Source organism: Acartia tonsa, chromosome 3, assembly GCF_053477335.1.
Source record: "Acartia tonsa isolate MP-2025a chromosome 3, ASM5347733v1, whole genome shotgun sequence".
NCBI lineage: Eukaryota > Metazoa > Arthropoda > Copepoda > Calanoida > Acartiidae > Acartia > Acartia tonsa.
This window is the reverse complement of record NC_137262.1, coordinates 41,142,847-41,165,659: the sequence shown is the minus strand read 5'-3', so window position 1 is coordinate 41,165,659 and position 22,813 is coordinate 41,142,847. Positions and strand designations below refer to the sequence as shown.

At 32.5% G+C, this 22,813-nt stretch overlaps 2 protein-coding genes across 2 annotated transcripts; both read left to right on the top strand.

Annotated features, from left to right (window-relative positions):
• The first annotated feature begins 8 nt into the window (after positions 1 to 8).
• Positions 9 to 5,081, top strand: l(3)87Df (cytochrome c oxidase assembly factor COX20 lethal (3) 87Df). Its single transcript, XM_080154045.1, has 5 exons — positions 9 to 866; positions 1,596 to 1,695; positions 2,044 to 2,121; positions 3,912 to 3,979; positions 4,632 to 5,081. Exons 1-5 carry the CDS (start codon positions 785 to 787, stop codon positions 4,736 to 4,738), a joined length of 435 nt encoding a protein of 144 aa, XP_080010171.1. The 5' UTR covers positions 9 to 784; the 3' UTR covers positions 4,739 to 5,081.
• LOC145314199 (general transcription factor 3C polypeptide 4-like) lies at positions 5,001 to 21,593 on the top strand. The gene is made up of 15 exons (XM_080154024.1): positions 5,001 to 5,181; positions 5,545 to 5,686; positions 12,994 to 13,085; positions 14,962 to 15,054; positions 15,569 to 15,665; positions 16,032 to 16,141; positions 16,683 to 16,823; positions 17,229 to 17,308; positions 17,755 to 17,897; positions 18,211 to 18,438; positions 18,900 to 19,006; positions 19,149 to 19,219; positions 19,687 to 19,933; positions 20,165 to 20,257; positions 20,342 to 21,593. The coding sequence occupies exons 1-15, from the start codon at positions 5,099 to 5,101 to the stop codon at positions 20,490 to 20,492; spliced, it is 1,878 nt and encodes a 625-aa protein (XP_080010150.1). The 5' UTR covers positions 5,001 to 5,098; the 3' UTR covers positions 20,493 to 21,593.
• Positions 21,594 to 22,813: the final 1,220 nt, after the last annotated feature.

Genomic DNA, 22,813 nt, shown 5'->3' with positions numbered 1-22,813 from the left:
GCAAAATTAAAAAAAATAAGCATAGGTACCTATTTACTTGAAAGAAAATTATTTTAGAAGCTGATTTGTTCTTTTTTAAATCCAGCTCACCATCAAAGACCATATCAATCTTTCGAATTATTTGCAATGCCTGTCAAATTTTATTCCTGATATCTACCACAATATATGAGACTTAAATAATGCATTAGTAATATAATAAAATGTATTTTCAACTACTTGAATTTTTTTACTTTTTTATGATTTTTAAAATTTAATCTGATACCTATGTAATCTTAAATTTGGTCTTCCTTCGAACAAGTTCTTAATCTTTATTATTAATCTATGTATTTATTCTTTAATTAAATTGAAATCTAATTAATTTTAGTTATTTGATTTATTGGCCTTTATTTATAATAGTCACATAGTGATTATCATTTTATATCTCGATGATATGTGATTTAATTTTGATGTAATAATAAACTATTGTGATTTAACAACTTTCTATTATTTTTTACTAACTAGATTATTAACAAATAGACATTTTATACCATTTTCTAATTCTTTTTCTTGTTCCTTGTTGGATCATTAAAATTAACTTTTTTCGTTTTGTTTGAGAATAATTAGCAAGGACATTAATTTTATAATTATGCATTTTTTAATTCATTTTAAAAAAAATAATCCGGGAAAAAATTGTTGCTAAAATTACCAAAACTTTATTTGTACCTATTGCTTTTTATATTCTTGCTAGTTATTACTAACAAAAAAAATAAAAACGCAGATTTTCTATAACTTTTGATATTTGAAAATGTTTGCAGAATTTAAAAAAAAAAGAATGGCATACGCAGAAGATGAACCCGAGCCTGAAGTGAGAGGCTGGTTTTTTAATGGTAGGTCGAAATTCAGAGAGTTTAAGCGCTAATGTAAAGCAGAACATAGTCTGTTTTTCTGTGTAGGATCTCTTTAACCGTCGAATCCATAGGGCTCTGATTTTATGGGAATGCCTACTGGTTTTGTCAAGGTCTTGAGGAAAAAGCTAGTAAGGAATGTATGAGGGTTACCACGTGCCTTGTTGACATTTAGGTATGAGACAGCTTTGCAAGTCAAAATCTACTCTATGGCAAATACAAAAAACCACTGCCTTATAACAAGCTGGGGAAATATTCGAGATTTGTAATTGAATTAAACTTCCTAAACACAAGACTTCGTGATATTTATCATGCTCTAACTTTCCATGTCGTACTGTACTGTCAAAACTATTAAGTTGAAATAAACTAATACAGACATTGACATAGAAGCTTTGTAAGTTTTTTAGTACATAAAGGACAATTACTTAAATTGTTGAATAAAAGCAATGGGATGTAAATCTGTAGTTTAAGATCTTTTTAACCGTTAAACCCAGGGATAGTTGAACAGATATGGTTCTCCTGTACAGTGAAGCTTCTTGTAATTAGGAAAAGGGAAGTTTTTTTTAATATTTAAAAAAATAAGATGAGAAGTGGAGGGTTGACCTTCTCCCACACCTTTCTTTCCCTCAATTGTACTTAAGGCCTCTAGGGGCGTAACCGCTAGTGATTATTAAAGTTGTTCACTTTATTGAAAGAATTTTTGTTCTGTAGGCACAAATTTGGCCAAGATTCCTTGTTTCCGTGAGAGTTTTATGGCTGGCATAGGATCTGGATTAATTGCGGGTCTTGCTTATAATTTGGGAACATCCAGGTAATATAAAATATTTCAAAATATTTTAATAATTCTGTCTTTTATTTTGAATGTTATCTATGGGATAAGACAATTGACGATAATTGTTGTACGTACCAAAATTAGAATTAGTTAATCAAAAGATTGGACACAGCAAGTTTGTTCCAACCAAGCAAGATTTATATAAGTACCCAAAGTTTTAAAGCCAACGAATGAGAGAGCTTATGTTTAAAACTTTGGGTACCAATGTGATTTACAGTCCTATTATGTTTCCTCCCCCTTTCCCTCATGGTGATTATCTCCATTAATATTAATTTTAAAATAAAATAATTTTGGACTCAAACTAATCTTGATATTGTTTACTTTAAGGTCTCCATATAAATTAGCATTTGGAGTATATTCAGTTGTTCTCTTTGGTTATTTTGGCAACTGTAGATATAATTATAGGTAGGTAGTATTTTTTATACAATCATGATGTTAAAATCATACAGTGTGTTTTTTTATGAGAACTTTTTTGAAAGCAATTTTACCCCACTTATAGTTATCAGAATTTAATGATTGATGGCTTATTTTCTTCGTTTTTTAATGCAATTAATAGAACAACAAAAAAATATTTCAGTTTTTATTCAAAAAGTACAGTAAAATCTAAAATTCAAAACTTAGGTGTCAACATCTAAAAATGGTTTTAGCGCATTTTTCTTATGCCTAAATCTTCTACCCTTTGCAAGAAAAAAAATGGATTTTCTGTAGTCGACTTTTGGGGGCCAGTACTTCCTCCCTGGTTGAGATATGACCTTCAAACTTTGATATGTTTTAGTACATGTCCCTAATAGTATCTGTATACATTTTTATCTCTATATCTCAACTTTGATGTGTTTAGCAGCCATTCTTGCAAAAGGTTGAATATTTGAGCATAAGAAAAATGCGCTAAAACCATTTTTTGACGTTGACACCTAAGTTTTGAATTTTAAATTTTACTGTACTTTTTAAATAAAAACTAAAATATTTTTTTGGTGTTCTATTAATTGCATTAAAAAACGAAGAAAATAAGCCATTAATCATTAAATTCTGATAACTATAAGTGGGGTAAAATTGCTTTCAAAAATAATCGAAATATTATTACTTGGATGTTGCACCATATTTTTATGTACTCTGATGTAATATTCGTAGCTAGCTTAAATAACGATCCCCCAATCCACCTCTTTTACCCCATCCCCTTCACTCATACTGGATGAACAAACTGTCAAATGCATGATTTCCATATTACCTCCCTGTCAATACAAATCCATGTATAGGTATCCTATATCCATTTTGTGGATATGCATTTTGTGTCACACCATTAATCATCCCATTCCTGCTACCCCCCCCCCCCCCCCCCTCTTACATTGTCATTTGATTTGAACCTATTTATAAAGGAAGATTGCATCTATAAAAGCCAATTTTTACTTTTTACAATAAGTAAAAACGAACATTAATAAAAAGTGTAAATGGTTTTTTTACTTGAATAAACGGGGTTGTTAGTATTTATTATCCTTATATAATATGGACAGACCGTAGCTATAATAACGCCTAGCTTTCTAAATTATCTTGTGATAAACATCTGTTTTTACTAGAAATATTGTACACACAAAACTCAGTTGAAAACATCAAATCAAATGTGACACACGTTTTAACATTTGATTTAGATTTGATATGTATTTATTTGTTTCAATTTCTATCTTTCTATTGCTCATTTTTAATTACAAAACTAAACAACAGACAGTCATCCATCCTCTTAATATTACAAAAATTCAATTTTGTACCTATTTAACGTAAATAATGTGCCTTTCCTTTTAAAATAAGGACATTTTTTTTCTTGACAAATTTTCATGTTGTGATAAATAATTTTAAAAAATTAACGATCATTTGAAACGGGCTTGCGCCAATTATTAGGGAACTAAAGAGATAAGACAATGGCCGATAAATTGATGTACATCCCCAATGATGACACACAAAATTACCCCTTCTTTTGATTAAAATTAGTGGTTGAAACGTTTGAATACTCAACTTAATAATCTTACCAATAAAAAATTTAGTAAAAGTCTCCGTTAAGCTAACGAATAAGAAAACGTTATTGTAAAAATTTGGGGACTAATGTAATAAAAACACCCCATTGTCCCCCCTCTCTCTCTCTCTCTTTGCCAATGATAGTGATTATATGTGCTACAAAAAAAATATTTACTTTAAATGTTTTTTAGTATGAGAGAGCATGAAATGAAAATGTTGAGATATGCCATGGAAAAGCATATTAGTGAAAAGAATCCTGGTAAGTAGGAATTAAGGATTTAAGTAAACATTATATATTAACTTTAAATTCATAAATTGCAACAATATTCAGGATAAGACAATGGATGATATTTTGGTGTACCTTAAGATATATAAGATGGAAAGACTTTTAATGTTAGAGGTAGATTTGAAATCTGCATCAAATTTTAAGGAATTTTTTTATAAAATTCGTTTTTTGTATAATTCTTAATCTAAAAGCGCAAATACAATTTAAGTTAATTAATTTTGACATCTGTGATTGGTGGATTGAAAACTATCTGCGCTCTGATTGGAGAAGTTTAAGTGTATGTATATTGTTCAACTGCAGAATAATATTGTAGGTACACTGCTAGTTTGAACAAACCAACCAAATTTATGTTATAATGTGATTTCAATCTATTAAAATCCAACAATAATAAAGAAAGATGACTTCTTCTAATATCTAATGTTCTAAAAACCACTATCTCATGTGTTGGCTTAAAAACATTGGGTATTTTTATTGTGTTTTGATTAATTGGTTCAAAAATTATTTGGGTTCAAACATTTCAACCAATTATCTTAATCTACTGGAGTGGAATTTTTTCTTATCATTTGGGATGTAATAGCAATTTACCATCCATTGTCTTATCCTTTAAAATCCCTGTTTTTTTCAGAGGGTTCTGAATCTACTGCCAAACAATATCAGTCAGACGAAGAATGGGCTAGAGCGCAGCTGCAAAAAAAGACAAATGTTAGAAACTTCAGATCTGATGCTGAATAAATAGTTCAGAGGCTGTAATTAGAATTTAAACACTCAAAAGGGGAGTTTCATGAATGGTATTTAATTCAAAGATAAATTTACTTTAACCACATAGTTTTTGATGAACTAGAATAGTAAAAATGCTAAGTTTTGGATCAAGCTACATACTTTTCATGGAACTACCCCTTATTTAATATGAGTGTTTTTTGCATACATTTTAAAACTATTATAACATATTTAATAATTCTCTAAGTCAGATTGTTATATCTTTTCATTGTTGTGATATCAAATCTAAACTTACTGTAGAAGTGATTAAGGTATTGTTTAAGATATCTTGATTGTCAGACTATCAAATACTTTCAGATACCTACCTATGAAAAAATGACGGCGGAAGTGTTGAAAATAATTAACTTTCCAACGCAAATAAGTTCTATTACACCGTTAGCATGGTCGCCGGATTATAGGTCAGTACTTTTCATAAAATTTTACTCTTTATATTACATAAAGGTTTGGCAACCCTAAGTACTACCCAGTACTTGTATTTAAGAAATTTAGTGTTTCCAGACAGATTTAAGACCGTTTTCCCCTTCTAAGAGAATAACTTTAAGAAAACAAAAGTTGATTTGAACGAGAGAAAGGCGACCATAGAAAAAAAAACTGTTTAACCACCCCAGTGAAGGGTTTGTCAAAAGAGGGAAGAGGAAATATGTTGTTTGCTTTCTTGTTTTGTATCAACAATACCTGCAATAGCTGTGCTTGTTATTGACATCATTTTCCTTGTTAACATTGTCCTATTTTAAAATATTTTAAACTATTGATTTATTTAGATTGGTTATTGGAACCAAGAAAGGAATATTTATTTATACCCTAATATTGGATCCTTATAACACAGAAGAAGAGCTGAATTTCAAGAAAGATTTTATCCCAACAAAACCTATGCAGCCGGATTATGAACCTTTAATGGGACAGGTCTGTTTATTAGTTAATTAACTTCAAATATTTTAGCATGTTTTATGTATTTTTCGTCACCTAATCTTTTGATTATTTTAAAAATATCCATTAAGCAAACCTACTCTTGAAGGTACAAATATATATTTTTAGACTTTTATGTGACAAAATAAATTTTGAATACATAGACTAAGTGGCTATTGGCATAAAAATGATTGTATTTAAAAAGGAACGCTGAATTATCTTTTCCATTATTGTGGAAACCTGTTATTTTTCTCAGGTTCCCAAGGGTGTGACCACTACTTTTATTCCATGGTCATTTTAATCTTTATTTGGTCTGGAAATATTTAGAGCTTTGTGTTTGTGACTCATACTGATGGTAACAAATTACCTACAATAAAAAAAGAGAGAGTTAGATGTAGGTAATTTTAAAGTAAAAAAACAAAGTGTAATAAAATTTTCTTTAATAGGAATTTATTTTTACAGTGTAAAATAAATGAAAAATTTTAAAGTGTAATAAAACTTTTAAAATAGGAATTTATTTTTATAGTGTGGATTAAATAAAATTTAAAATAAAGAAAAATATTTAAAGTGTAATAAAATTTGTTAAATGTAGGAAATATTTTCTTACAGTGTTAAACGATTTTTACAGTGTATTTTAGGATGGCCGTATACGTGAAAGCACTGATTTAGGAAATAAAATTTAAAGAAATAAAAATAAAGAAGTTACAATTGTTATATTAATTAAGCAATTTACTGGTCTATCATTGGTTTCGGTTTCTTTAACTTTTAAATGTTTATGGGAAATGAGTAAAATAACTTACATGGCTCTCTCAGTGAAAAGATTTGTTCCCAGATTTCTAAGAATTAGCAGTTCCATTTCCCCACAGGGCGTTGCGTGGGTTGGAGATATATTCCTTGATGATGGTAGCTTAGATGTTAGTCTTGGTGTTCTGGAGAAGCTTTATCTAAAAGGATATCTTATTAGTATTTTGAAGATATCATTACTATATCTTTAAAGTATAGATTATTAAATGGCATTGTGGACATTTCTTGAATCGTACTTTTTATATTTTAAGATAAGTACCTTTATTTCTAAGTGTGATAGCTTTCCTTCCACAGTAAGGCACACTAATTTTAGCTTCGAACTTGGTGTCTGCTTGATAGGCTTGTTTTCCGCCGTTATCTCTTGTTTTAGGTTGGTTAGGGGACTTTTGCCGTTAGGGGACTTTTCCGTCATAGACTGTTTAGCCTGTCTTGGTCAGCCACCTAAACAAGGATAGTATTATTTGAGCCAGGTGTAAGTTTTCTAATTTAACATGATTTACATTTACTCAAAATTCCCGAAATTACTTTTAGTTCCAAATGATTATTCTCACTATTCTTTTTAGTTTGTTTGCTTTCTGTTATTTCTATGCATTCCAATTTCATATTTTTTGACATTAATTTTTAGCAGTTTGACTTTAGCAAAGTGGTAGATATTAATCGATCTTACTTTAGCTTCAGTCAACAAAACAAATAATAATAATACAAAATATACCTTTATTGGCCACCCTAATTATAATTGTATATTAATTTTTCATTGGTTTAAAAGTTTAGTCTGAAATTAAAACAAAGCTCAATTGAATTACTTTTGATTTTACAGTGCATATAGTTTTGGCATTTTAAGACAATTTTTTATTTTAGCATATTAATATTTACATACAATTTCTGCTGTTTTGGGTATATTTTTTAAGGGGGAATAAAAGAATAAATGATTTAGCAATTACAGATTATAATGGGTGGCATGTGAAGAATCTTCTCTGCAGACTTAGTAGATACAGTAGGCTTGACTCTTTTTATCTCTACTCAGCTTATCTTTACCACTTTAGACTCAGTATTACTGTTGACTTGACTTTATCCAGCGGCTTCGCCCCTATTCTTGCTCAAGTATACTTAATTCTTCACCCCTTCTTCTATCTTCACCCCAATTTATCAGTTATTGGACTTGTGCTGTTCAACTGTTTCCCATGGCATCTAAATACCAATATTTATGATTTATCTTTCACACTCCCACCAGGAAAGGCAACAGTTGACATATTAAACCAAGGACAGCAGCATTTACATACAATTATATATTGAATCAGGATAAAACAGGTAGACATGATTGTCTGTTATTTACAGGTACGGGATAGCTTTTCAGTTTACTTCATTGAAGTAGCACCAGAGGTGACTCATTTCAGTAGCAGCTGCAGCCAATTGTCCGCCAAGGTCTAGATTCTCCTCAATCTCAAGTACAGCAACGTTTCTGAGGCTCCTGATTACAGAGCTAGTGTTCTTAGAATTGAAAAGACGGTACTCAATTTCCACTTTCCTTGCAACACCATCTTTGGAGGTGAACACAGTTTTGATCTTTCCTAATCGGAAAATACTACTTCCAAACGTATTAGATGTGTCTCGGAGAAAGATTACTATTTGTCCAACTTTTGGTTGTAGAGAGGTGTGAGTCCACTTTCTGGATTTAGGGAAGAAATCAGCCAGTCTCACTTCCTGAAAAACATTCCACCAAGCTTTTTCAATCTCTGCCATTGACTGGATCATTGGTCCAGGTGATTCCAAGATAATCCTACCCATTGCAGATCTGCCATTATTCCGTCCTAGTAGCATTCTGTTTGGGGTCAGCAAGTCAAGACCATCTAGGTTGTTGTATCTGTTTCTCAGACAAAATGGCAAATTGTTCAATTCATTGGCGATGTAACCAAGAGCAGTTTCAAACTGAATAACAGAAAAGTATCGCCCTTTAAAGACTGTGTTCAGAACTTTTCGAATTTCTTTAATGGAACGTTCAACAATTCCATTCCAGTTGTGAGCACCTGGTGGTGCAATTTTAAATGACAGACTCGAACCGTTCTCACAATTGATTGTTTTTGCTATATCAGCCAAGAAGATCTTCATTTCACGCATTCCTTTAACCAATTGTGACCCAGCATCAATTCTTACTTGAACAGGAGTTCCATAACGATATATATGGCGTTGAAATGCAAGTAAAAAGTTGTCGGTATCATATCCGACCATCACGTACAGGCCAATAGCACTGGTGGTACAACATTTTATGGCGACTCCCCAAGCCTCTGTGGATTCAGTATTACGGGTCTTCTTTTGATGTACCTGACACTTCAAGTCAAATGGACCAAACAGGTCAAGCTGACAGATAGTGAAAGCTGGTGCAACCTGGTAACGAGATTCATCAATTTTTCCCATTTCAATATCTATGGTTTTTACCTTGTATCTCTGACAAAAAAGACACTTACTTCGAATCTCAGCAGCCAAAGACCTTCCTCCCAATATGTAAGCATATTCAAAGCTTTTAAGTAGGGTTGACACAACCCCACCATGGTGGGTTAACTTCTCATGACACGTTCTCATAATGCAAAAAGCAATAGGGCTGTTTCGGTCAAGAACAGGAACAGCATAAGATAATCTTGTAAGGTCTACCATTGCGTCAGCAAATTCAGCCTCAGGTCCTGCCAAAATCCTGCCAGTATAAAGGAAGATCCCATCTTTCATCTTGCCAAGGGTGTCCAACTTCTTCCAATCGTTAAACTCAAACAGCTCCTTTGTAGTTTTCTTGAATATATATGATTCTGCTTTTTTTTATGTCAGCTTCATCAACGTAGATTGAGGACTTGTTGGTGTTTAGGTCATCATTCCTTAGCTTGCGCTTACCCCTCAGACAGTCAGAGACAACAAACAAAACAGCAACTTTTCGTAACAGTTGGTTCCACAGGTATCTTTTAGGGTCAATTAGATAATCACTGAAATCAGCTATTTCATTGATTTTAGCACCAAATGCCATAAGAGTCATTCCAGGGGCCCCAGAATTCCGGATTTCTTGCAAAGCTAAGCGCTGTTCCTCATGGTCAAGCGATATCTCAGTTAAACTTTTTAAAGGCATTTGTTCAATTGGTTCTCTCATCCACTCCTTTCCTAATTGCCATACACTAGTAGGTCCAATCATCTTGATATCAGCTGGCCTGGTAGCAACATCAGCTGGATTGAGGGAACTCTCAACATGTCTCCAATCTTCAACATTACACAGCCTTCTTATGTCAATAACCATGTTACGAACTGCAGTTTGCAGTGGTCTTGAATCACAGCTCATCCAATACATTGAGATAACACTATCCGTAACAAAGACAATCTTATTGATGCATTCTCCAAAGTCACGTTTCACAATTGCAGCTAAGACACAACCCATATTACATGCTTTCAATTCAGCTTTTGGCACAGTCAGCTTCGTAACAAGCTTAGACTTGCTCATAATCAAATTGCAGACCTTACCACCATTGTTTAAATCCATCTGTGCATACACTGTGGCTATGGCAATTGACTGGCTGGCATCAGTACATACAAGGAGATTCACACCATTAGCAACGTTCACATCATTATTAAATATGCTCCTAGGAACCATTATACCATCAAGGAGCTGGATTTGCTCAAGGTTATGAACCCAAGTGTCCAGGAGAGTGACAGGAAGTTTGTCATCCCAATCAATCTTGAGCTTGCAGATCTCACTGAGGTCAAGCTTGAGTCCTGCACTGATAGGTACAAAAATGCCAACAGGATCAAAGAAAGAAGCAACTTTCCCTGTTATTATGCGCTTTGTAAACTGCTCCTCTAGAGCTTCAGCTAAATTTCCCTTGACAAAGGGTGGGAGTTTACCTCTTTTGGATTTACCAAGATATAGGGGTTTGATGTCTAAGCCAATTAAGTCTTCTTCAGGTGCCCATTTATATCCTACAAGTCCACATGTAGTCCCATCAATAGACACTATCTCATCAGGTGGAGACCCACTTTTTGTTATAGTTTTCACCTCCATTGTGCCATAATCAAGAACTTTAGGTAGACCATCACTAGCAGCATCCCGAATGGCAGAAGTATCATATGAGGCAAGGATATCATCAACATACTTCTTGTTGCGAAGGGTATCAGCCCCAAGCTTCAGGTCAGGATTAGCATCTTCAGCTACATCAGCGACAAGTTCAAAGCCTTCTGCAGTCAACTGTCCAGCTGGTTTTACTCCATAGATCAGGGTTCGGATTATCATATCAATAGTGTCAGAATCAATTGACAAGAACTCTTTCCACACCATCTTTTGGTACCTATAGAACTCAGGTTTAATTTTAACTGTGTTATACGCCATTTTAATGTCCGAAGTTAAAGCAGCCTTACCTTTCCTGAATTGGATCAGTAGATGAAGCAAGTCAGCTACCTTAGAATCTCCTTTAGCAAGGATGTCATTGAGACTGTGTCCAGTACGTGTCCTAGAGCTGGCATCAAAGACTAATCTTGTTGGGGTCGATATGCTAGAACTGGAATGCACCGCTCTCCATGGTATCCAATATCCTGGTCGCCTAGCTAGTTGTTGCTCATGATCAGGTAGATCATCAAGTTTGATCAGGTGTCCATTTTCAACAAGCTTATTGAAGCTCCTAAGGATCTCATTCTTAACACCATCATCTTTGGCAGCAACCTTTATCTGACTCTCCAATATCTTAACAGCAACATTCTTATTTTCAGTAAGGTGTGTATCTGGGTCTTGAATAAAGGGTAGTTCAGTCACTACAACTTTCAATTCTGGGTCATAAGAAACACAGTGTTTTATTTGGTATGATTCCTGGTCTTCCTTTAGAGTTCTCTGTTCAATCCTTTCTCCATCCTTACAAGGATTACATTGCCTGCATTTTACACACCTATAATTAAGCTCAGTGCCAATCTCATCAAGAAGTTGGAACTCCTTAATCATTTTGCCACCACTGACAGCATACATTGCTGAGATTACTGCTCTATCATCATCAACAAGAGGATTTTCATTCAACTCCCCGCATTCACAAAACAAGGACCAATTTGTTGGGGGTTTAAGACTGACTGGACTCTCATGAGTGGGGACAGGATTGTTCCACAGCGTATCACACTGTACCCTATATGCCTTAAACTCAGAAGTAAGGTAGGCACCTGGACCCATATAGCTGCTTGCATTTGAGACATGTTCCCATAGGGGGTGGGGACCAGCCAACACCGCTTGGTTTCCATTCCAGGCCTTAAGCAATCCTTGTCTTATTTCCAATCCTCCAGGAAGAGAGAATAGGAGTTGAGGGTGATACATGTTATATTGAATACCAACCATGATATCAACAGCTTGGTTTCCAATAGTTTCCTCAATGGAAGGTAGTGTTTTGCTAGGGAACAGCTTAAAAAATTCAGCTGAGACCTCATCATACACTTTCCTTAGGGGCCATTTTGGAAATTGGCAACTTACATTTTCCATTCTAAGGCCAGTGAAGACAGCCTTTTTTTTTTTTTTTTTTTTTTTTTTTTTTTTTCTGTTATTTCTATGCATTCCAATTTCATATTTTTTGACATTAATTTTTAGCAGTTTGACTTTAGCAAAGTGGTAGATATTAATCGATCTTACTTTAGCTTCAGTCAACAAAACAAATAATAATAATACAAAATATACCTTTATTGGCCACCCTAATTATAATTGTATATTAATTTTTCATTGGTTTAAAAGTTTAGTCTGAAATTAAAACAAAGCTCAATTGAATTACTTTTGATTTTACAGTGCATATAGTTTTGGCATTTTAAGACAATTTTTTATTTTAGCATATTAATATTTACATACAATTTCTGCTGTTTTGGGTATATTTTTTAAGGGGGAATAAAAGAATAAATGATTTAGCAATTACAGATTATAATGGGTGGCATGTGAAGAATCTTCTCTGCAGACTTAGTAGATACAGTAGGCTTGACTCTTTTTATCTCTACTCAGCTTATCTTTACCACTTTAGACTCAGTATTACTGTTGACTTGACTTTATCCAGCGGCTTCGCCCCTATTCTTGCTCAAGTATACTTAATTCTTCACCCCTTCTTCTATCTTCACCCCAATTTATCAGTTATTGGACTTGTGCTGTTCAACTGTTTCCCATGGCATCTAAATACCAATATTTATGATTTATCTTTCACAATTATGAAATCGAAACCGATTAATATCCGATGGATTAGAACCATACTAAAAAATCATATATAGCAGCATATTACAGACAATTTTCTACAAATAATAAAATAAAAATCATAAAATTAATACCAGTTTTGTATTACTAGTTATACAACCCCTCGGGGTTAACAAAACTGATTTTAATCCTGTAATTTTTCATTTTAATTTCCGAGGAAAGCTGTCTAAAATACGATGTATTACATATACTAATTAGATTCTCTATTTGGTTTATTTTTCATTATAAACAGAATGCTTTCTTGCTATTAAACATAATCGTCCATGTATATTAGGAAAGAGTGAGTCAGTTATCAACAAAGATGAAAGATCTTTTAATTCAAGACAGGGTGTTTGCTCCTTTCCATCCAAATGCTGATAGCCATAGGTAAATTTGAAATATTTACTGGAACAAGATAAAAACATTTTGAAAAGCGAGGCTTTTAGTATAACTAAAACTATAGCAAAGGGGGGGGGGGGGGTTAATGCAACCATCTCGTAATCAGTGAGCAAATAGCATTTAGAATTCGAATTTCCATCTATAATGTTGCATGAGTAATCCTTGGTAGGTCTATTTTCCCTAAATCGAACAAAAAGTTGGAAAAGTAACGGCTAACGGCTGGCGGCTCAGCTGTTTTGCCATTTTTTTGATATCTATATTGCAAATTTGTCACGAAACCTCTCTCAACATAATATTCTTTTCTACTCCAAAACGCTATCAAACGGTTCTAAACGGTAGCTGTTGGTACTACAGTATGACCCTCGAAAAAGTATTTTTAAGCATCTGCAGCCCTTATTTCTCAATGAATTATTAAAAAATGCATATGTCCTTGTTCTCCATAGTATTCCACGTAAGTAGATATAAAAATATTTTTTTTACCTCCATTAACACCGGAGATTTTTAGTGCTAAAGTTTTGAAAAAGTGACTGAGGAAAAAGTAACTTTTAACATGAAACGACTTTTTTAGCAAAATTAAGCTAGAAATCCTTTTATTTTTGTTACTAGCAGAAACTTTATACAAAAATGAAATAAAAAATTTAGTTTTTGAGAAAAAAGCATTTTTTTACACATATTTTTTGAGTCTTTTTAGTTTAATGATATTTTGAAAAACTTACTTATTAGGCAAAATTGTTTAAGATTAAAAAACCAAATAAATCTCTATGAATATAGCAGGAAAATTGTTTTTGTTTCACAATCCTAAATTTAATAACAAAAAAGTTAGAAAGAAAATAAAAATAAAACATAATGATTTTTTAGTCTAAAAAGCTTAATTTACCCCCCTATTAAATAATTGAGATGTCAGAAAAGTAGGCGGAGCAACTGTCATAATTAATCCTTTTCTATAAATAAGGGTTAATAAATAACCTAAAATTTGCAAATAACCAATACATTCAGTAGTATTTTTTGCCATTAAAAATTTATATTTTTTGGTGGAATAAAAAAAAAATATTTAGTTAACTTGTTTTTCTTTGTGTCTCATTATTCAGTTGCCAGAAAAACATAATATAACCATCCAAAAAATAAGAGAAACAAAAAAAAATTCTTTTTCTCAGTCACTTTTTCAAAACTTTAGCTCTAAAAATCTCCGGTGTTAATGGAGGTAAAAAAAATACTTTTATATCTACTTACGTGGAATACTATGGAGAACAAGGACATATGCATTTTTTAATAATTCATTGAGAAATAAGGGCTGCAGATGCTTAAAAATACTTTTTCGAGGGTCATACTGTAGAAGTTTTAACATTGGTTATTGCTATCATTTAACATGAATTAAACCAAAAATATGTTTTAAAAAGTTGATTCCTACGTAATTGATGATGGATTTACCCTGAAAATAGGCAAAAAACGGCTGAACGGCTGAGTCGCTAGCCGTTACCTTTCCAACTTTTTGTTCGATTTAGGGAAAATAGACCTATCAAGGATTACTCATGCAAAAGTTCAGATCGAAATTCGAATTCTAAGTGTCATTTGCTCACTGATTACGAGATGGTTGCATTAAACCCCCCCCCCCCCCCCGCCTTTAATGTATACTTTTTATTGAAATGAGAATATGAAAAATGCATTGAGATATGTTTTAACGGGGAAATACAAAAAAAAAGTTGATGAAACTATAACATATTAATTTTTAAAGGTTTATTTATCTAACAACCGTTAACATGAAGCAAGAAAACCAGTCTATGTCCTTATACACTGAGATGAATTTACATTCCTTCATACTGTTTTTATAGAGTAGCTGCGCTACTAAAAAAGGTTTATTTTTTAGCCACATGAGATACGTTGGGTGGAGTCCTGGTGTGAATTTGAAACAATATGATGGCTTCTTTCTCATTTCCTTGGGATTTGATTATAGTTTCAAGTAAGTTTTATAATAAGGAAAGCTTTTCTATAATTAGGATTAGTACGAACGTTATTCTGTAACGGAGATATAGGCATGTTAGAATCTTTCTATTGATTTTAAACCTAGCGTGAGTATTCCTGTATCATTAAGGTTTAATAATTGATCACTATGATCACTTTCTTCCGATCGTCCGTTATTTGAAAAATGTAGTCTAGATTTATAACCTGTTCAATAGACAAATAAACATTTAACCCAACCTTATATAAAACTAACATGATCAATGTCCGTCTGTCTGTGTGTACTGAAGGAAATCGATGAACTGATATGGTTCTCTTATAGCTTTTCATAGGTCCTGGGAAGGTTTATAATTATTTTGGGGGAGGGTACTACAACCCTCAAAATTTAACTCCGCTACCCCCTTCATTAAAAATTATTTCTTTTTTATACTAAACTTAGAGGGAGGGCTCGACCCCCACCTCAAGCCACCCTATATTTGTTAGTTTGTCCTTTCTTGTATTTATCTTTAATCTAGATTATATTTTGAGACTGAACAAGATGAATGGACTTCTGTTTTGGATTTGAGAAAAATTCTGTTGGATTTTGCTAATAATAATAAGAATATTTTAAAGGTGATAAAGAGTTCTTTCTTTCAGTATCACTATCAAAGCTACTCTATTAACAACTTATTTCCGAATAGGATAAATACAGCGTTTAGATATTTTATAAGTGAAATTTACCCAAAATAAGGGAGCAATTCTTTACATTTTTATATTCGCACTTGCTGTCAACTGTTTTTGAATGCATGTTAGAAATGTATATTTTAGTATGGCTTCGAAACCGATCAATATCCGCTGTATTAAAACTGGTTCTCAGCCATAATTAAAAATCATGTATTATAGCATCGCGTTACAGACAATTTTCCATGGGTTTTGGACCTTTAACCTTTCGGGACTTTAAAAAACTGGTTTTGATCTTAAATTTTTTTTATATTTTAGGAAAATACAAGTAAAGAGAAAATAGATATAACAGACCCCAAGTATGCTGAACTCTGCAGAAAAGCTTATTTTACTGCTACCCTTTGTATTTCGTGGAAAGAACAAAATAGGTAAATTTAATCATTTAAATTTGGTAATTGTTGGGAGGGAATGGGATCAACTTACAAACTTTATAACTTATTATTGCATGGCAAAGGGGAATGGGGACTATCCACGAACAAGAGCAAGTGATTCTAAGCACCTTCCAGCAGTGATGCTAAATGTTTTTTTGATGAATATACTTGGGTAATGTTTAATATTGTTATATCGACTAAAAAAATTAAGTTTCACCATGGTTTTCTATGAACAAAACTTTGAAATGTTAAGCATTTTTTGACAAAATATCATCAAATGTTTTGATGAGTTCAAAAGTTCAAATAAAATAATATACCAAAATATGATCAAATGCTATAAATTACGAAAGTACACTAATAAAAATGTTTACAATATTTCAAGTTACCAGCTTAGAATCACTTGCTCTTGTTCGTGGATAGTCCCCTTTGTGGGTTTTCTTTTTATGCATTTTGAAGAACAAAATAATATTGTCTTTGATTAAAGAAGTTTTTTTTCTTAAAAAAAGCATAAGGTTTTCTGAAAACTAATCTTGTTTAGGTTTTATTCTGGGCAGGAAGGAGGTCAGGTGGTTTTCTGGAACTTGGAGACAAATAATAAGATCTGTATAAGAGATATTTATCAAACAAAATTGCCATCAATTACAGCTATAAATTCACTGAATTGTTCAGAAAATAATACGTACGTTTAATTTTTCATTAGAATGACAATTTTCAAAAAGAAAGGCACATATACTATATATGCAATTTGCGTATACGCCCTTAGTGGCCTCTAGCTAGAAGCAATTAATAGAGAGGGGTGAGGCGACCCTCCATTTTTTATTTTAAGTTTTGAATAAAAAGTAAGAAAAATTGGGAAGGGGGGGGGGATATTTTACTAGAGGCATTTTTCTTAGAATGGGGGAGGTTCCCTCAAACTAAAAGATGATAAACCTTCCCTGTATCAGTGTATATGTAGCTACACTGTAAAGTAGAACCATAGTGATATTGGCCCAGCGGTTAGCGAGATCTTAAGCTACTGAAATCTTGTTACTTTTATATTAGGGTATAGTTTGTTTTAAATTGCACAATGATATTGATTATCTAGGCAAATAGTTATTGTGGGATCTTTAAATGGTCAAGTGAAATGTATCATCAAAGATTCAAAGAAGATTTCTGCGATTCCAGGTAATTTTTACTTGTTAATTACGAAAATAAAAAAAAATTTGCAGCTGTAACAAACTACTGAATAAATACGAAGAAATATTAATTAATTTTAGCTGATTTTTCGTGATTTTGGGGGGCAACACTTCGTAGTAAAGACGAAGTTATTATCTGCCCATTAAATATTATTTTAGAATTTTTTTCGCTTGTTGGCTACCTAAACCTTTTTCCTGAAATTTTTGTCTATGAGTAGAACAGTAAAAACATCTTTAAAATGTGGTTCATTTTCACTTTCAAATAGCTATTCTACAAAATGTGACGTTTTAATAAGTTATTTGATTTTAAGATAATAATATTTCAAGCCTTCCTACAAACAAGAAAGCTACAGTGTTTTGTTTACACCTAAAGCACGATTTGTATCCTATTTGCTGATTTAGATAATATTATATCTCTAGACTATCTCTATTTAGTGTGGGAGGAAGAGGACAGATTGAAAGTTTTACAAATCAAAGTGATACAAATTACTGAGAAAATTCATGATTTGTTGATAGCCAAAGCAAACTTTGTTATTCGTGTGACTGTACAAGTTAACTTAGATATAAACTCGGTTAAGGTAAGAGTAGCATTTTTTTGATTCAATAATGTGCAAAGCTGTTAAGTAACTAGGTTCGTCCGACTAAAAAAAGGCCAATAAACATCAGAGCCACTCCATGAATTGTAAATTGTTACTATTAGCTATAAGTGAGGCAAAAAATAGTCTAAAACATCCGGTGACCTATTTGTAGCTAAACAAAAATTAAGAGCTTAATCTTGTGGACATGGCTTCTGTTAGTAGCGGATTTACTCTACGGATATCAAAGCTGTATACTCAAGCTATATATCTTTTTTATCAATATTTTGATTTTATACGAATTTTTTATTTTTAGGTTCTTTCTCAAATCTCATTGAACGCTGGAACAAACTACGTATCCGGGATTGAACCTATTCTTGAAAAATCCTCCAAGTCCTTCAAAATATTAATAGCAGCATCCAAAGGCAAACTGTTGGAATGGTCTCCGGATGAAGAAAACGCCAGCAACCGGAAAGTTGACTTACAAATGAGGATTGACAGGCGGCATTACAACTGCTGGGGTTTAACGGCTAGCCCTAACAAGGTATAACTCTTTAAACTTAACATACAGAGATTCAGACAGTATATTAGAGCAGTTGCCCATGTGTCTGAGAAATATTCACAAGAAATTTAGTAGCAAAGTAAATTAATTTTCCCATATCTATATGGACAGACGGGCTAAAATACATACTGGATTGAACATTGATCATGCACTAGATGCTTTAAGAGGAAAAATATTATTTCTCGTATTCATTCGAATCCGGTGGATAGGAACCGGTTCTCATCCATACGAAAAAAACAATGTCTAGCATCGTATTATATCCAGCTTTCCGCGGATATAGAATGTACAATTATAAGATTAAAACCAGTTTTTTTAGTTTTGTACATTCTATATCCGCGGAAAGCTGTTTATAATACGAAATAACTAATATATCATATTTTTTACATATTTTTTTTACCTATGTCTAATTGTTAATGCCATCTCGTTAATTTTAACTATTTCAGGCTGTATATTGTTTGCTTGAGAACATATCCTCATTCAATGATCATCTTTTACTAAGAGAACCTGCGAGAATTATTTTCTTCACCACTGCTTCTAAACACTTGATCAGGTGATAAATCAGTTTTGTACCTTGTTGCCTCTAAAGTTTCATTATTATTATTTAAAAAAATAAAGTTATCATTTCAAAAACAAATATTTCAATCAGCATTTTAATTTGATGATAGTCTTTATAAGCAACTTTTGTCTTCTAGAGAAAAAGTTGGATCAAAGGAATTGCAGCCAGATTTTATGGAATTATTTAGAGTCTTCTATTTAAAATCAGGTATTATTTAAGCTTTATTTTTATAGTAGCACAGCTTCTCTATAATAGGAGATCTCGAAAGCTTTGGACTTACGATAACTTCCAAAAGAAAAGATTATTTTATTCCTATTTTGTGATTTTAATTCACTATTCAAAACTTCTGGAAAATTATTTTGCGCTTTCTTCATCAAAAACACAAATATCCACACTTAATTGGTTTCTAAAACGTCTTATTCAATCGGGTTTTTTGTTCACACAAACAATCACGAATTTAACCAAAAAGGATTATTGTTATTTACTGATTCAACATTATCTGAACTGTATTGTAAGCATATGTTGCTGCGCTACTTTTGTACATAATTGTCCTTGTTATGAGGATATTTCTTGTAATATGATTGTTATAATAAAGAAGTATTTTAATTTTATTTGTTAAGTAAAATTGATAAGATTTAACATTGAAAATTAGAGTTATCAAATGCTGTTACTAGGTCTAGAAATGGCAACCACTTTTTCCAACCTGAACTGCCAATGGTGGATAAACTGTGTCGCCTCGCGTCAGTGCAGTCAGGCAGATGACTTGCACCAAGCCATAGAGATCAGACTCCGGCTGGAGGAGGCTGTGGCTGTGGTCAAGAGGACTAAGGTTGATGCAGCTGCCAAGTTTCATGCCTGCAAGTTTATCATCAAGTTCTCCAAGGATGAGGATTCTGTCAATTTAGCACAAAATGCGTTGAGGTATATTTTACTTCAAATGTAAGATGAAATTAGTGGCATTTTAGATGTAGTACCCTTTAAAAACTAGTAAAGTAAAAATATTTACCTATTATTATTAAGACAAAATAATACTATTTTTTTCTGTATATAATTTTTTTTTTATATCTATGTAAATGAAATAAAATAAATCTCACTGTTATTTGCATTAAGTATTTTTAAAATTTTTCAAAACTGTTTAATTTTGCCTTTTAGGTATTTATCTGACGAAGCCTTTGACTGTATTATTTGTGGAGAAAATCTAATAGAAGAAGAAATTCAATTTTTAGCCTGCAATAATGGCCATAAGTAAGTTTTAAAACAATTTTATCATATCATTCTTAAAAGAAAAAGTAACAATAGTAATTGAAATTGCATTTAAAATTGTTTTAGGTTACCAAGATGTGGCCTAAGCCAGCAGCCAGCGGTAGATTCCGAGTTTAAATCCTGTTCCTGGTGCGATTGTCCTTACATGTTAGAAACTATTGATAATAATGCTACCTGTCTACTATGTACAGGACCTATCAGACAACTTGATACTTGATAATATCTACATGTTAGAAACTATTAATAATAATGCTACATGTCTACTATGTACAGGACCTATCAGACAACTTGATACTTGATAATATCTACATGTGAGAAACTATTGATAATAATGCTACATGTCTACTATGTACAGGACCTATCAGACAACTTGATACTTGATTATACCTACATGTTAGAAACTATTGATAATTATACTACTTGTCTACTATGTACAGGACCTATCAGACAACTTGATACTTGATAATATCTACATGTGAGAAACTATTAATAATAATACTACCTGTCTACTATGTACAGGACCTATCAGACAACTTTACACTTGATAATATCTACATTATAGAAACTATTGATAATAATGCTACATGTCTACTATATACAGGACCTATCAGACAACTTGATACTTGATTATCTCTACATGTTAGAAACTATTGATAATAATACTATCTGTCTACTATGTACAGGACCTATCAGACAACTTGATACTTGATTATATCTACATGTTAGAAACTATTGATAATAATACTACCTGTCTACTATGTACAGGACCTATCAGACAACTTGATACTTGATTATCCCTACATGTTAGAAACTATTAATAATAATACTACCTGTCTACTATGTACAGGACCTATCAGACAACTTGATACTTGATTATCTCTACATGTTAGAAACTATTGATAATAATACTATCTGTCTACTATGTACAGGACCTATCAGACAACTTGATACTTGATAATATCTACATGTTAGAAACTATTGATAATAATGCTACCTGTCTACTATGTACAGGACCTATCAGACAACTTGATAATTGATAATACCTATATGTTAGAAACTATTGATATAATACTACATGTCTACTATGTACACTGGTACAGGACCTATCAGACAACTTGATACTTGAATTTCCCTACATGGTAGAAACTATTATTCAGGGTGCCGGAGCCGTATAATTTTGATGCGGCTCCGGCTCCGCGGAGCCGTATTTGGAATTACGGCTCCGGCTCCAGCTCCGGCTCCGGCTCCTACCTTAAAATTAATATATCAATTTTTTTCATTATTGAATTTGATAAAATAAAATAAATAATATAAAATATTTTGCTTTTATTTGATTGAAGCTATATAAAAGTAGAAGGATGTGTGTCTATTTGTTAAGTAACAATAGTTTTTCCGTTTATTATATGGAAATAGACCGTTGCCAAATTATAATATTACTTTAAAAAATCATTTTTAGCTAATCCGGAGCTCCAGCTCCACCAAAAATGTTGCTGCTCCCGGCTCCCGGCACCGGCTCCAGAACACTGCTATTAATAATAATACTACCTGTCTACTATGTACAGGACCTATCAGACAACTTGATACTTGATTATCCCTACATGTTAGAAACTATTGATAATAATACTACCTGTCTACTATGTACAGGACCTATCAGACAACTTGATACTTGATAATATCTACATGTTAGAAACTATTGATAATAATGCTACATGTCTACTATGTACAGGACCTATCAGACAACTTGATACTTGATTATCCCTACATGTTAGAAACTATTGATAATAATACTACCTGTCTACTATGTACAGGACCTATCAGACAACTTGATACTTGATAATATCTACATGTTAGAAACTATTGATAATAATGCTACATGTCGACTATGTACAGGACCTATCAGACAACTTGATACTTGATTATCTCTACATGTTAGAAACTATTGATAATAATGCTACATGTCGACTATGTACAGGACCTATCAGACAACTTGATACTTGATTATCTCTACATGTTAGAAACTATTGATAATAATGCTACATGTCTACTATGTACACTAGGGTGGGTTCATATCGGAATTAGACAAAGCGGGGATATGCAACAGATAAAATTAACCTTAAAAACATTTCTGACCAAAAAAGAATTTTTAAAAATTGAGTTTTAGAACACGACCACTTAAAAATATAATTCATTACTTATTATTATGCAAAGACGACATTCAAAAATATTTTTGAATCAGAACTTTGGCTTCATGGTGCTCCCTAGAAAGGCCTTGAGGAGCTGAATCAGGAACTTTTGTCCGTTTCAAAATATCTCATTCCTAGCCTTAGAAATCACTAAAAAATCAAAAAATTTTAAGGTTTATTGAGAATTGTCCAATTTGTAGAGGTTTTTTAGATTTTTTCAGGCTAGGAACGAGATTTTTTGAAACGGACAAAAGTTCCTGACTCAGCTCCTCAAGGCATTTCCAGGGAGCACCATGAAGCCATAGTTCTGATTCAATAAATTTTTGACTCCCATTTACAAATAGCTATACAATTG

Coding starts and splice junctions, on each gene's coding strand:
- LOC145314199 (XM_080154024.1), top strand. CDS start 5,099: ATGACGGCGGAAGTGTTGAAAATAATTAACTTTCCAACGCAAATAAGT. Junction 18,439..18,899: donor TAACGGCTAGCCCTAACAAG/GTATAACTCTTT, acceptor TAACTATTTCAG/GCTGTATATTGTTTGCTTGA. Junction 20,258..20,341: donor GCCTGCAATAATGGCCATAA/GTAAGTTTTAAA, acceptor AAATTGTTTTAG/GTTACCAAGATGTGGCCTAA.